Here is a 13,684-nt window from a genome sequence, read left to right on the forward strand (position 1 = left end):
CTCTTTCTCGGCCAGTTTTTGATTGATTAAATAAACAAAAAATACGTGTCTTTTATTTTTTAAACATCTACAAGACGGATATAATAGATTTTTTTCATTTTTATACACAATTTGGCTTACTATCGAATGTATTATCATTAATTAATACTAATCATTTAAATGTTTCAACATTTTAGAAATACTTGTTATTCAAGCTCCCAGTTCATATTGTAATTTGAATTGTCATATTAACCGACTTTTTTAAATGCCCTTTTCTATTGTTTTGGCGGTTATTAATGTGACCGAGTATCGGCTGTCAATTCGCACTCGAATCTATCATTGTCGTTCTGGCACCTACGTGCGCATACCAAGGGCCAGTTTTTTTGTGATAAAAGTTTTCTTAATAATAGTTTTCTTAAGGTGCTTTAAATGAAAATAATGAGTGAAAAGTGAAAAAAGTGAGTGAAAAGTGATAACAGTGCGTGAAAAGTGATTAAGTGAACGTGCAATCAATCGTACATGATGGCGAAAACGTACGATTTCTGCCAGTACAGACTTTGCAACAATTCAAGGATCAACGGTCATCAACTTTTTCGCTTCCCCGATGCATCGACTCAGGAAAACCGCCACAAGCAATGGAATGACAACGCAGGTAAGTTAAAATTAATTAGATTTAATAAAATTTCTTTCCTTTTGTCTCTGTTCTCTCTCTCTCTCTCTCTCTCTCTCTCTCTCTCTCACTCTCTCATTTGCTATATCTACGTTTGGGAGATTTAAATAAAAAATTGGTGACTGAAGACAAGATGAATAGTGATTGTCAATTATAAATTTATTAAAAAAGAATTTTTACGCGTTTCACGCATGTTCCTCCGATTGTTGAGAGCAGTTTTTTCAATTTAAGTAGGAATCATACGTATGAAACGACTGTGATTTGATACTTTCTTACGATCTTAAAAAAATGAATTAAAAAAATTAATAAATTAAAAATTGCACACGCGTCGAGCTTTTGTTGAGATACGACGTTTAAAAATCAAACGTATTAATGATGTATCTATCAATGTATCTGCCATCATAGGCAAAGCCACATAGATTGTACACAAATGTCTTACGGCAATATCTTATCGTTACCCAATGGAAACTCTGTATAACCAAGTTTTAAGTCTAATAAATATAAAATAAAAATGTCGCACATATATGATTGCTGTATTATTCACTTACAACATTCGTTGATTTCTCTTTTGACAAATACTACATTATATATATTTATAGATGAGAAATTGAATCTCATCTTTGCTCAGACATATTTTTGTTATCGTTTAAACAGTTGAAAACGCAAATAAGCATAAATAGTTAGTTTAGTTAGTTAGTTTATTTATTTACAACTTATATGTTACATTTGGTTTACATTTCTTAAATTTCTATTTATGTGTCGTATCCAGTTTGTGTGGTTGATAATGTATGTGTTTTGTGTGTGTGTGTGTGTGTGAGTGCGCGCGTGCGTGTGTGTGTGTGTGTGTATGTGTTGTGTAAATATGTGCCTTTGTAGGTGTGTCTGAAACTCTGTGTCCCTGTCTTCTGGGCCTGCCTGTTCCTCTTTTCTTCTCATTTTTCTTCTGATTAATCTTCTCTTCCTCTTTCTCTCTCCAAGATCTGCCTTTTCCGCTCTTCTGTTGTCTTTTCAGCTTTTCCTTTATTACTTTCTTTTGCCTTTTCACCTTTGCCTTTCCTTTGCTTTTGCTCTCCTTCTTGCTAATCATTTTATCTATCTTTCTTCTTGTTAAGGCTTTGACACCTTTTTCTTGTTTCCTATTGCTCCCTCTGCCTTTCCTTTCTTCAACCTCACTTATTTTTCCTTAGTATCTAATGATTTGCCTTCTAGTTTACCTTTTTCTTTCTGTTCTTCGATTCTTCTTCTTTTCCATTTTGCTCCATCCTCCAATACCTACTTCCTGTCGCTTGTGTAGTTGCTTTTACTTGTGTCTTGTGTGTGTGTGTGCATGTGTATGTTTATTTTTGCGCGTATGTTTTTGTTTTATGTGTGTATATATGTGTGTGTAGATGTGTCTGCGAGTCTTGCATCTCTGTCTTCTGTTTCCGTCTCTCCTTAGGGTCTTGTAGCTTCGTCTTCTTGCTTTTTTTTTCTTTCTTCTCTTCATTTCTTCTTCTTTTCCATTTTATCTCCATCATCCACGCTATCTTTTCTTTGCTTCCTATTATTATTTTTTCCCATTCTTCCCCTTCCTTTCTGCTTTTTTCACATTTTTCTATCATGTGCTTCCAATTTTCTTCCTCTTTCATACACATTCTGCATCTTTATTTTCTTCTTTTTCCCAATACCTGCTTCCTCTCGTTTCATTACCTAATCTAAACCTATCCCTTATTTGCAGGCCTTTTATTCTTCCCTCTCCTTGAATTTCCTTTAACCTATACCTTTTCATTTCTTCTTTCAGCTCTTTCCTCTCGTTTATGTATCTTGATTTTTCTAGCTTCTCTTCTAGTTCTTTTTCATCTTTTTTCTTCAGCTCATCTCTTATTTCTTCCCAAAACTCTTCCCTCATTTCATCTCCCTCTTCTCTCTCTCTGTATATTTTACTTTTTTCCAGCCTTTCCTCTCTCTCCTCCTTCTTACCCTTTCTTTCCCTTTTCTTTAATTCTCTCCATGCTTCTTTCCTTATTAAGCCATCTCTTTCTTCTCTTATTTTGTTTTCATACTTCATTGCTCTTTCTAATGCTGTTTCTTTCATTTCTTGTCTTCCTGTTTCCCATCGTATTAGGTAATTTGGCGTGTTTCTATCTAATCCTAATACCCACTTTATGTATTTTAGTTGTAGTCTCTCTATTTCCTCATATCTCTTCCATCCCCAGATTTCTACTCCATACATAATCACGCTTTTCGCCAGAGCATCGAACAGGTTCATCCTTAGCTCCCAGTTTTCTCTAAATAGCTTTTCTGCTAGCCCCCATAACTTTCCGAGTACCATATTTATTTTCCCTTCTACCTTCTTTATCTGCTTTTTATTTCCGTTATTTCTGCTTATCACATATCCTAAGTAGTTGTACTCTTTCACCATCTCTATCTTCTCATCTTCCCATTCGAATTCTTCTTCCTTCCCCCTTCTTCCTCCTCTCCTGCATTTCATCATCTTTGATTTTCCTACATTTAACTCTAATCCCCTTTCTTCCAGGTTTCTTTTTAATTTTTTCAGCATTGCTTTCATTCCACTTTCACTCTTTGCCATCATCACTATATCATCTACGTATCCTAATGTCCATATTTTCATCCTTCCTATCACTACCCCTCCTTCCTACACCTGCTTGATCTTCACTTCCAGGTCGGCGAAGGCAAGATTAAATAGCGTGGTGCTCAAAGGGCACCCTTGCCTTACGCCTTTGTAAGTCTCAAACTCCCCAATTATTTCTCCTCCAACTTTTACCTTACTCCCTGTTTTCTTGTATATTTCTTCTATTCTTTTCCTAATTTTTCTATTTATCCCTTTCTCTTTCATTGTTTCCCATATTTTCTTCCTCTTTATTTTATCAAAAGCGGCCTTCATGTCTACAAAGAATACGAACAGTTTTCCTCCTTTTTCCCTTATTTCCTTCCCTATTATTGTTTTCAATATAAATATCGCATCCATTGTTCCTCTTTTCTTCCTAAATCCCATCTGCGTATCACTTAGCGTTTCTTTAGCTTCTAGTTCTCTTTCCAGCTTTTTTCTCAGTATTTCCGCATATATTTTATATCCCGTATCCATCAGCGTTATTCCTCTATAGTTTCTTACTTCTTCTTTCCTCCCTTTCTTATATATTTGTACTATAATTCCCTTCCTCCATTCTTCCGGATATCCTTCTCCGTTCCATATTCCATTTAAGCACTTGGTCATATCTTTTATCAAGTCTTCCGTGCCTTCCACCCACGCTTCATTTGCTATACCATCTTCTCCTGTCGCCTTTTTCTTTTTAATTTTTCTTATTACCTCTTTTACTTCTCTTTCTTTAATTTCTTCACCTTCCTCTCCTTCGTTGTCTTCGGTTTCTTCCCCTTTACTTTCTTCCTGTTCTTTTTCTCCCAATTGTTCCTTGAAGTGCTTTATCCATTCTTCTTTTCCTATATTTTCATCTAATCCAATTCTTTTCTACCTATTGTCATTCACTTTATCCCAGAATTTTCTTCTCGTCTTATCTGTTCTTATTTCTTCTTCCACTCTTTTCCCTTCATCTTCTTTTGCTTTTCTTATTTCCTCTCTGTATTCTCTCTTTGCTTCTAAGTATTTGCCTCTGTCTCCTTCCCCTTTTCTTACCTTATTTAACTCTGCCATCACCCTATCCCTTTTTGCCTTACATTCTTTTCTCCACCAGCTTTTTTTTGATCCTTTTTTTTTCTTATCTTCTTTTTTACAACTACGTTCTTCACTCTATTTTTTATATCTTTCCATTTATCTGTTCCCTCTATTGCGTCTATCCATCTCTGATACTCCCTTATACCTTCTTCACTCCAGTCGTCTATCATTCTTTCTTCCTCTTCTTTTCTTTCTTCCGCTATTTTGTCTCCCAGTTCCACCTCTATTGGTAAGTGGTCCGACTTTACCCTTTCCTTTATTTAAACCTTTTTTATCGCCTCATCACCTTCCTCGTTACCTACTACATAGTCTATCGTTGACATTCCTCTCGCTCCTATATATGTTATTTCTCCTTCTTCATCTCCTTCTTTTCTCCCATTCGTTATCACTAAGCCCATTTCTCCTAGCCATTTTATCATTTCTTCTCCCTCTGCGTTTAACACTTTATCCTTGACCTTAAATTCTTCTAGGTTTTCTTCTGTCTCCCATTCCCTTCCTTCGTTACCTGTTCTTGCGTTGAAGTCTCCTCCCATAATTATTGTTTTTCCTCTATTCTCCTCTATCTCTTCACTTAGGTATTCATAGTTTTCCTTCTTCTCATGTTGCATATACACGATGCTATCATGTATTCCCTCCCTCCGATCTTTATTCCTCCTACTATTACCTCACTTGTCCTTTCTTTCTTCCATTCTACCTTATTCATCCCTTTCCTCTCTCTTACCGCCATTATTCCTCCCCCTATTTCTCTCCCCCTTCTTCCTTCTCTTCTTAAGTCCCTTCACTCTATGCTGTACCCTTTCAGTTGTTCCTCCACACCAGTTCTTGCCCCTTGCCTCTTCACCCAGGTTTCCGTTAGCCCTATTATGTCGAATTCCCTAACATATTCCCAGTCATCTTCCTCCATGCTCCTCACCCCTGCCACATTCTAGAATAGTATTTTTACTGCCTTTCTCCCCTCTCTCTCCCTTCTCTTCTCTCTCTGTCTTTTATCCCTATTGTTTTCGAAACCCCCTTTCCTACCATTTTTCCCTCTCTCTCGCTCCACCACCATTCTTCTTCCTCTGATTTCACCCCGTTATGCCACATCTTTACCTCTTTAGCTTTACTTCTTATTTCTTTCGCTTTCCTTCTTACTTCCTCTCTTATCTTTCTCTGCTTCCACGTCCAGTCCTGATCTATGTATATCTTTTTCTGTGCCAGATTCTTCTTCTTCTTCATAATTCCTTCTTTTTGTTCCCATGACGCGCATCTAATTTGCCACATGTTTTTTCTTCTTTCTCTCCGATCATCTCTCTCCGCTGTTCCTCCTATTCTTCTCAGATTTACTATCTCTCCTTTCATTTCTAGTACCTCCCTTAACCAGACCTCTGCCTCTCCCTTCTTTTCTCATCTTAACTCACCCTCTAAGTCTGTTACTATTTTATTGTTTATCCTACTTTCCCTATCCATTTTTTCTCTCATGTGCTCTAAATCTTCCTTATTGCCTACTTCTGTTCCTCTTTGCTTCTTGTTTCCTCCTTCCATGCTTTCTTTTAGTTTCACGCACTCCTCTTCCAACTGGTCCATCCTCTCTTCCAATTTTTCCTGCAGTTTCTTTTCTCTACGTTGTGCTTTTTCCCTTTCTTCTTTCGTCTCTTTCTTTCTTTCTTCTCTCTATCTCTCTCTTGTTCTTTCCTAACTTTTCCTATTTCCTTCTCCCACCTTTCTTCTCTTCTTTTCCCCGCTGCCTCTATTCTTTCCATTTTTCCCATTATTTCTTTAAACATTTCTGTCCATTCTTTCCTTTCCTCCTCCCATACCTCTCTTAATTCCCTTATGTCTGTCCGTATCTTTTCCATTATTTCTTCTGCACCACTACTTTTTCCCACTTCTCTTAACGTATTGTCCAATCCTTCTCCCCCCTCCCCATCCATCTCGCTTCCCTCGCTCTCACTCTTGCATCACTTTGCCTCTCTCATTTCTCCTCTATTATTCTCCCTCAGCCCCTCCCCGCTTTCTTTCCCCCTCACCACCTTTACTCTTTTCTTCTTTTCCTCCTCTGGGCCTTTCTTATCCAACCTTCCACCTTTATCTCTTAATTTTTCTGTTGTCACAAATCTTTCCATCCTATCCCGTACGCCTTAATTCGACTCTCTATAACTACCCGTGATCCCACCTTTATTCCCTGTCTTACCTTTTCTGTCTCTGCCTTTACTTCTTACCGCCCCTCCTCTCTGCCTGCCTTTCCCGCTTTCTGATTTTCTCTCTTAACCTCAACTTTTATTTTTTTCTTTATTCCTTTCTCTCTGCTTTTTCCTGCTCTTCTCCAGGCCTCTCTCTCTCTCTCTTCTCCACTCCTCCACCTCCACGCTCTTTTCACCTCTATTTCTGTCCTCAAACACTTTTCCTCTTTGACTTTATCACCAAAACTTGCGCTCACATCCAAGACACGTCCACACTCCCCTCGAGTGAAATCTAACCTCAAATAAGCATAAATAATTATCATTTATAAATACACTTGAAATAACGCAAATAATTAGAACCAAAAAGACGAAAAACGATAAAATTATCAAAGAAAAATAACATTTAATAACAAAATTAATATTAACAATTTTTTTCAAAAAAAATAAACGAAATTATGAATCACCCAATAACGAAAGTACATTTGTATCAAGAGCATTCGAAATTTACGTATCTAAAAACACTTACACCTGAAAATCCGAACAATAACTACAGTATGCATATATTGCACCTTGAGTAGAATGTAAAGTACTACGGCACAACACGGTTATAAAAAAAAATTTTTATAACTATGTTGTGTAAAAAATATTCTATATAAAATGCATCTGACGATCACGTGACTTCTACAGCAGGAAACTACGTTTTACTACTTTACAAGTTTGTAATCACGAGCATATTATCATAATTTTTTTAATACAATCATCTTTGTCTTAATTAAACAAAAAATCATTATACGATTAAATTATAATTTTATGTTTATTCTAAAGAACATAAACTCGATGCATTTTCCTATGATTGTGGCAAAGAATTTTTGACAATTCAGCAAAGGGGATATTAGGCAATCTCGAATTATTCACAATATGAGTTACGCAATTGAGCGACCGTCGTTCAACTTTACATGAAGTTTGTCAAGCTCAAGTTGTATCTCTCTCTCTCTCTCTCTCTCTCTCTCTCTCTCTTTTATTTATTTATTGATTTAATGAAAAATACAATTTCTTTATATTTCTCTCTTTCACTTGTGCACTCTATCTTTTAGTTATTTATTTAAAATTAAAATACTCTACAATTCTTGTCACATGTATGGTATTCACATTCTTTATTTTATAATTTTCCATCGAGTTATAAAACCATTGAAAAGTCTAAAATAAAAAATAAACTTGATTTTTCGGTTGAATTTTTTTAAATCTTAAAATTATTATTAAGTTTAATTAAGATATAGTGGAATAAGCAATAATTTCTTTTTAAATCAAATTCAAAATTAGCCGATATTCTAGCTAATAAATATAAAATTTTTAATGATGCAATAGGAATAAAATTGAAAAAGCTAGATTGTAATTACTATTATGATTTGTCTTCAACTATAAGAAATGCCGATTTATAACCTCATATGTACAGATATTAGTTATAAATTATTCCGCTAGAGGTCGCATACTAGATCCCAAGCAAAATACGACTCTATATGTATAAATCTAACCAAACTTCTTGCCTTCGATACGAACGACGAGCTAAACTTCCAAAAGTTTGGCAAAAGTGTTACTAAGTAGTAACTTGCTATTATAGAAAGGATTATTTTGGAGAAGGAAATAAAGAATGTGATGCCGGACATGTGAAACATGTTACCGTAACAACAATTTTGAAAAAATTATATCCTTAGGCAACGACAAACTGAAGTATTAGGCTCCGACGTCGCTAAGGACCGCTTCAATTTGCATCGACCACTTTTTGGACGAAGACTTCATGACGTGTGTAAATGGAAAGCTGCGTTTCCGAAAAGGTGCGGTGCCGATCCATTGGCAGTCAGCTGAAGCTCAAATAGGACTTATACACGAGATAGCTGAGCAACAGCTGACAGGACAATTAGCCATGGACACTGACCGATGCGAAGACAGCCCGGCAGAAATAACATTTTATAAAAAAAAAATGATCACATCTCACGTATGTCTAATTGTACTTCTCGAAAAAATAATTATTTGTTATTGTACCATTATATTTCTGAGAAAAAATAAAAAATATCGTTATCGATAATTCACCTCCTATTTATTCACATAAAAGACATAATTAAGCAAAAATAAATTCACAGAAAAATTGTACCTTCTGTAGTCTAAATTGTACCATCAGTACAATTCTATAAATTTGTTTCTAAAAGAAATAATAGGATAATTACAAATTACCACTAATTGTAACAACTTACAAGGATGTCATCCGGAAATGCAATTTGCGCAGGCGTAGAGCTTTATAATTGTCCTATTATTTCTTTTAGAAACAAATTTATAAGACTGTACTGATGGTACAATTTAGACTACAGGAGGTACAATTTTTCTGTGAATTTATTTTTGCTTAATTATGTCTTTTATGTGAATAAATAGGAGGTGAATTATCGATAACGATATTTTTTATTTTTTATGAGAAATATAATGGTACAATAACAAATAATTATTTTTTCGAGAAGTACAATTATACATACGTGAGATGTGATCATTTTTTTTTATAAAATGTTATTTCTGTCGGGCTGTTTTCCATGGGTTGGACATTGTCCTTAACGAACAAGTAGAACCGGATTAGGTCTTAAAAGTTAGCACCCATATTCTAATTTTTTGAGATAATTGACAAACTAATTATTTCTTTAGATAGTTCGTTAGTTACACAACAACTTTTCTTAATGTTGCTCATTTGTTCGTCTGTAAATAATCCCTTAAAAAAAATAAAATAAGGTTTGGGTGCTGGGTCCTAGCACCCATATTTTCTCGACCAAAAAATAAATCAATTATACATTAAAAATAAATTCTCGATACTCCCATCGTTAGTTCATGAGATGAACTAACAGCACCCAAGATAAAAATGGAGATAAGTTTATTATTCAAGTAAATAATAATAAAAAACGGTTTTGGTCTATACTAACTGGCTTACGGTCGATGACGGATCGTTGCGCATGTTCTGTGCTAGCTAATCGCATGTTGGCGGCAGTGATTAGATTGGTGGCGGCGAGGCGCTTGCCAGCGCTTGCACGCAAGGCCCTTTAAAGAGTACATAATAGTTTGCATTTTGCAATCGTCCAACGGCATTGGACAGATAAACAAATGGAGCAATGAAGAATTGAAAGGTAAGTCATTCATTCATACATTCAGAACTAGAAAAATATTTTGTGTCTCATCGTCCTGAAACCGAATTTATTACAACCATCTCAAAGTATTCTAACCTCAACAGGATTGTTCAGTTTACATCGAATTTATTATTATCATATAATATATGATAATGAAAATGTCACGTTTATTTGATTCGATATAAACTGAAGATTTGTATCCTTGTCTCTTTTGAATATAATTACTCATTCAACAAAGCTCTATGATTGATGGATTTCTACTTATAGTTGATTTTGTTCTATTTACGTTTTTGTTAAATGGGTTTTAATTTTCTAGGCATCTACTGAAGGAGGCTGCTATGGATTGTCATCATTAATTCATGAGCAGGATGATACTCTGAAAATAAAATTAAACCACGTGAACAATACAAATCAAGCTACCACATGGCTCACAGATTTGCAAGACAATCATTATAAAGGCTGTACCAAGATTTTACTATCGTGATTACTTTTTACTTGGACGTTATTGGTGATTTAGTACTGGGAAATCAAGACTGTGATAAGAATAAAACATAAACATTCCAGAGAGCAGCTCCAATTCCATTTTTTAAACTACTGAATTCTAGTCTACAGGTCTTTTGGATAATTTTTTTTTATTAAAAATCAGGAACAAATAACGTAGTTTAACAGCGTTTCTTTTATAGAAGGCTGTGGGAAAAAACACACAGATGGATGTCAGCAGTGACTACGAAAGTGATCATTCAGTGATTGGGCATTCAAAAAGTATTCTACACCTAGATATTGACTATCTTTGTGCTCAAGTCAAATCAATGCTATATCCAGAACGCCAAGGCAAACCACTTGGAGTACGGCAGAAAAATTTAGTTGTTACTAGTAGTTATGAGGCAAGAAAATTTGGTTTAAAAAAATGTATGCCAGTAAAGGAGGCTTTAAGTTTGTGTCCAAATTTAGTACAAGTTGGAGGAGAAGATTTGACACCTTACAGAAGAAGATCTGCTAAAATTTTTAACCATCTGCACCAGTTAGTTGAAAAATTGCAAATTTGGTTGACGTTACATCTTTGGTCACTGAACAAATCTCCAATACCAGTGCAAAGTCTACAAGTGCCAAAGGTGATGAGAGTTTGAAACAAGAAAAAGCTAATTGTGCAGTGTATAATTTAGAACAATATAAACTCGTTGGTGAATTTTTTGAGATTTCAGAAGAAGTCTGTCCATATGGATGCCATACTCTTTTAGCTGTGGCAAGCAACATTGCCATGGATATAAGAAATAGAATGTACAAGAACCTGGGTCTTACGTATAGTGCAGGAATAACAAGAGCCTGCATTGGATGCTGAATTTTTAGATGTGTACAAGGGAACCAATGGTGTACTAGTCATGATGGATATAACTAAACAGTGGACTTTTGATTATGTTCAACGAGAACTTCCAAAAATACCCAGCCACATACCAGTTATTGTTTTGGGCAATCTCTGTGACATGTCTCATCGCAGAACAGTAACTGCTGACCACGCTACTTATTTCATTGACTCACTTGAAGAAAGAGCTGCACAAGTAAGATATGCTGAAACTTCAATGAGGAATGGATTTGGATTGAAACTTTTGCACAAATTTTTTAATCTTCCATTTCTGCAACTGCAAAGAGAGACTCTTTTACAACAATTAGAAACTATTAAAGAAGAAACTCTCTTGACAATTCAAGAATTAGACTTGTATCAAGAAGGTGATGATGCAGACTATCATGAATTTTTGGATAACTTAGTAAATAAGAGAAAAGCAATAGCAGATTCTGTGACTGCAACTACATTAGTTCCGAATATCACATCAACTTTGAGTCCTCATGCACCACCAGGTAATCCAGTTGCACCTTTGGCAAGAACATTCGGTTCTATTGGAGATGATACTCCAATACCTGTTAAAAATATGCCTACTTGCTCAACAGCGAAAAGAGACACACAGACACTAGGGAACAATACTAATGGTAAAATCGAACAACAGCCAACAATACCCGGTAGTACCAGCACACCAGAGTCCTTATCTGCAAAAGCATCCACTAGCATTAACTCTGATATTAAAGAGTTTCCAAGGAGATCTCAAAGTCTTTCGTATCAAAAATAAGAACACTTAAAAAAGAATCAAGCCTAGAAAAAGAAAAACCATCTGACGATTTCAAAGCATATAAAAATGCTACAATAGCTACTGCTGAACACTTCGTACCTGATGATGACTATCTTGACAAATCGTCTTTCGATGATAATTTCTAGTCAAATTCTCAAGCAAGCCAGAAAAAGCAAGGTGATTTGGGTAGGTTCGTCTTTACACGTTTATTATATATATATTTGTAATATAATATCTTTGATATTTTCTTGAATAACACACTTTATTTACAGTGACACTGAAACTGCAAATTCATTAGTTGCTGGATTTGAAGACGACCTCTTATCTGCAGATGAAATGCCGGTTCCCGTCCAGCCCAAGTTAGCCGAGAATCCGTTGAGTAATCAAAGGCATAAACGTGGAGCCATATCCTTAGGAGCTGAATCGACTTTGACAAGTAGTTCCGTTATTTCCAAATGCGACTTAGACACATCAAGTGGTAGCGTGTAAAGTCGTGTTCATACTATCGTTTTTTTCAGACAAAGTATCATTACCAAAATCAAGAAAAATAAAGAAGACGCAGAAGGTCGAGGGTACATTTACTTGTTTCGCTATGACAACCTGATTGCTACCATCTCCGAGTGCCGTCACGTCTACACTCGTAGGAGCACCTGTCGTAAGTTTAATTAATCCACGATTTTATAAACGCTTACGTCATGCGAAAAATTATAAATTAAATTTGCATAACAACTGAGTTTTACAGTAAGATACATTTTAATCTTTTCCTTAAAGCCAAAAATGATGACATTAAATTAATTGCTTTATGTTAGTGCACATCATTTGAATTAATAAACTGAAATCAATGATACTAGTTTTCTATTTTAAAAAGCCCACGCTAACTTGCGTAGGTAATACGACACGTGCGATTGGTGCACGCATGTCTCGTCATGTTGTCCGCGCGCATTCTCAGATTTCTCAAAACTTTGAACGTCGGCTTTTGTTTTACGAGTATGGTGCATTCAGTATACTTTCTTTAGTTAGTTTGAGTCCAAACTGAATACGTTAAATTTCAAATCGTGTTAGTGTTTAATAAAAAAAAAGTACTGTTACTGTATTTGTCTGAATTGTAGATATTCCTTAAGGGTGATCCTCGTTGACGAGAATCCAATGCAGTTCGCCCTTTCAACGAAGAAACAAACTGTTTAATTGCCTGGAATAGGATTGCGATGCTGGGTGGTGTTTGTAAGTGGTAAGCTTCATTACGTTCAAATGATAATTTTCATTAAACTCTTTTTCTCTTTCTATCTAAATTCATCTATTTTTTATTTCTCATATGCATTCAATTTTTTTTAAGTCAGATTCAATGGTAACCATATAAACGCTTGAAACATTTGTTCGACTTCAAGATATAACTACAGATTGTCTACTTATTTCAGGTTGTGAATCTAGTATCTCTTGGAAACAAAATACTTTCATTAGTTAATAATTTGAGTCTAAACTGAATTCGCGTGATCTTTGAGATGTCTCTTGGTTGTGCGAAGAATTCATGCAAGCGATGCTGTTTTTTTGGATAGATAGGCACTATATGATATTTCAATAATATCAATATACACCAAACATTTTGACTGCTACAAATATTGAATTATTCAATACAAGTATCGAGTGGTATGTACTTCATACAGTCTATTTTATCTCACGTTTAATCACTTATTACAACGTATATAATTTATTTATATTTCAGTTTCTTCGCCTTCCAATATGCCACGTCCGCCTATAAAGTCACGTCTAGATATTTTTAATGTTTTGAAAACACTTCCGATATTTGATGATCAGCATAATCTTCGAAAGGAAAAATATGAGGATGTGAACAAGGAGAACGTCTGGAATGAAGCTAGTAAACTATTGTGGCCGATGACTGCTCATAATATTTATATAACCATATTCAA

At 35.2% G+C, this 13,684-nt stretch overlaps 1 protein-coding gene across 1 annotated transcript; it reads left to right on the forward strand.

The window, feature by feature from the left end:
- The first annotated feature begins 501 nt into the window (after positions 1–501).
- Positions 502–12,248, forward strand: LOC131675630 (rab-like protein 6). The gene is given in 6 exon segments (XM_058954669.1): positions 502–631; positions 10,417–10,660; positions 10,729–10,882; positions 10,962–11,738; positions 11,741–11,949; positions 12,032–12,248. Coding segments are annotated over 6 exon segments (1,731 nt in total).
- Positions 12,249–13,684: the final 1,436 nt, after the last annotated feature.

Source organism: Phymastichus coffea, unplaced genomic scaffold, assembly GCF_024137745.1.
Source record: "Phymastichus coffea isolate CEN01 unplaced genomic scaffold, Cenicafe_Pcof_1.1 PCOF00027, whole genome shotgun sequence".
Classification (NCBI taxonomy): domain Eukaryota; kingdom Metazoa; phylum Arthropoda; class Insecta; order Hymenoptera; family Eulophidae; genus Phymastichus; species Phymastichus coffea.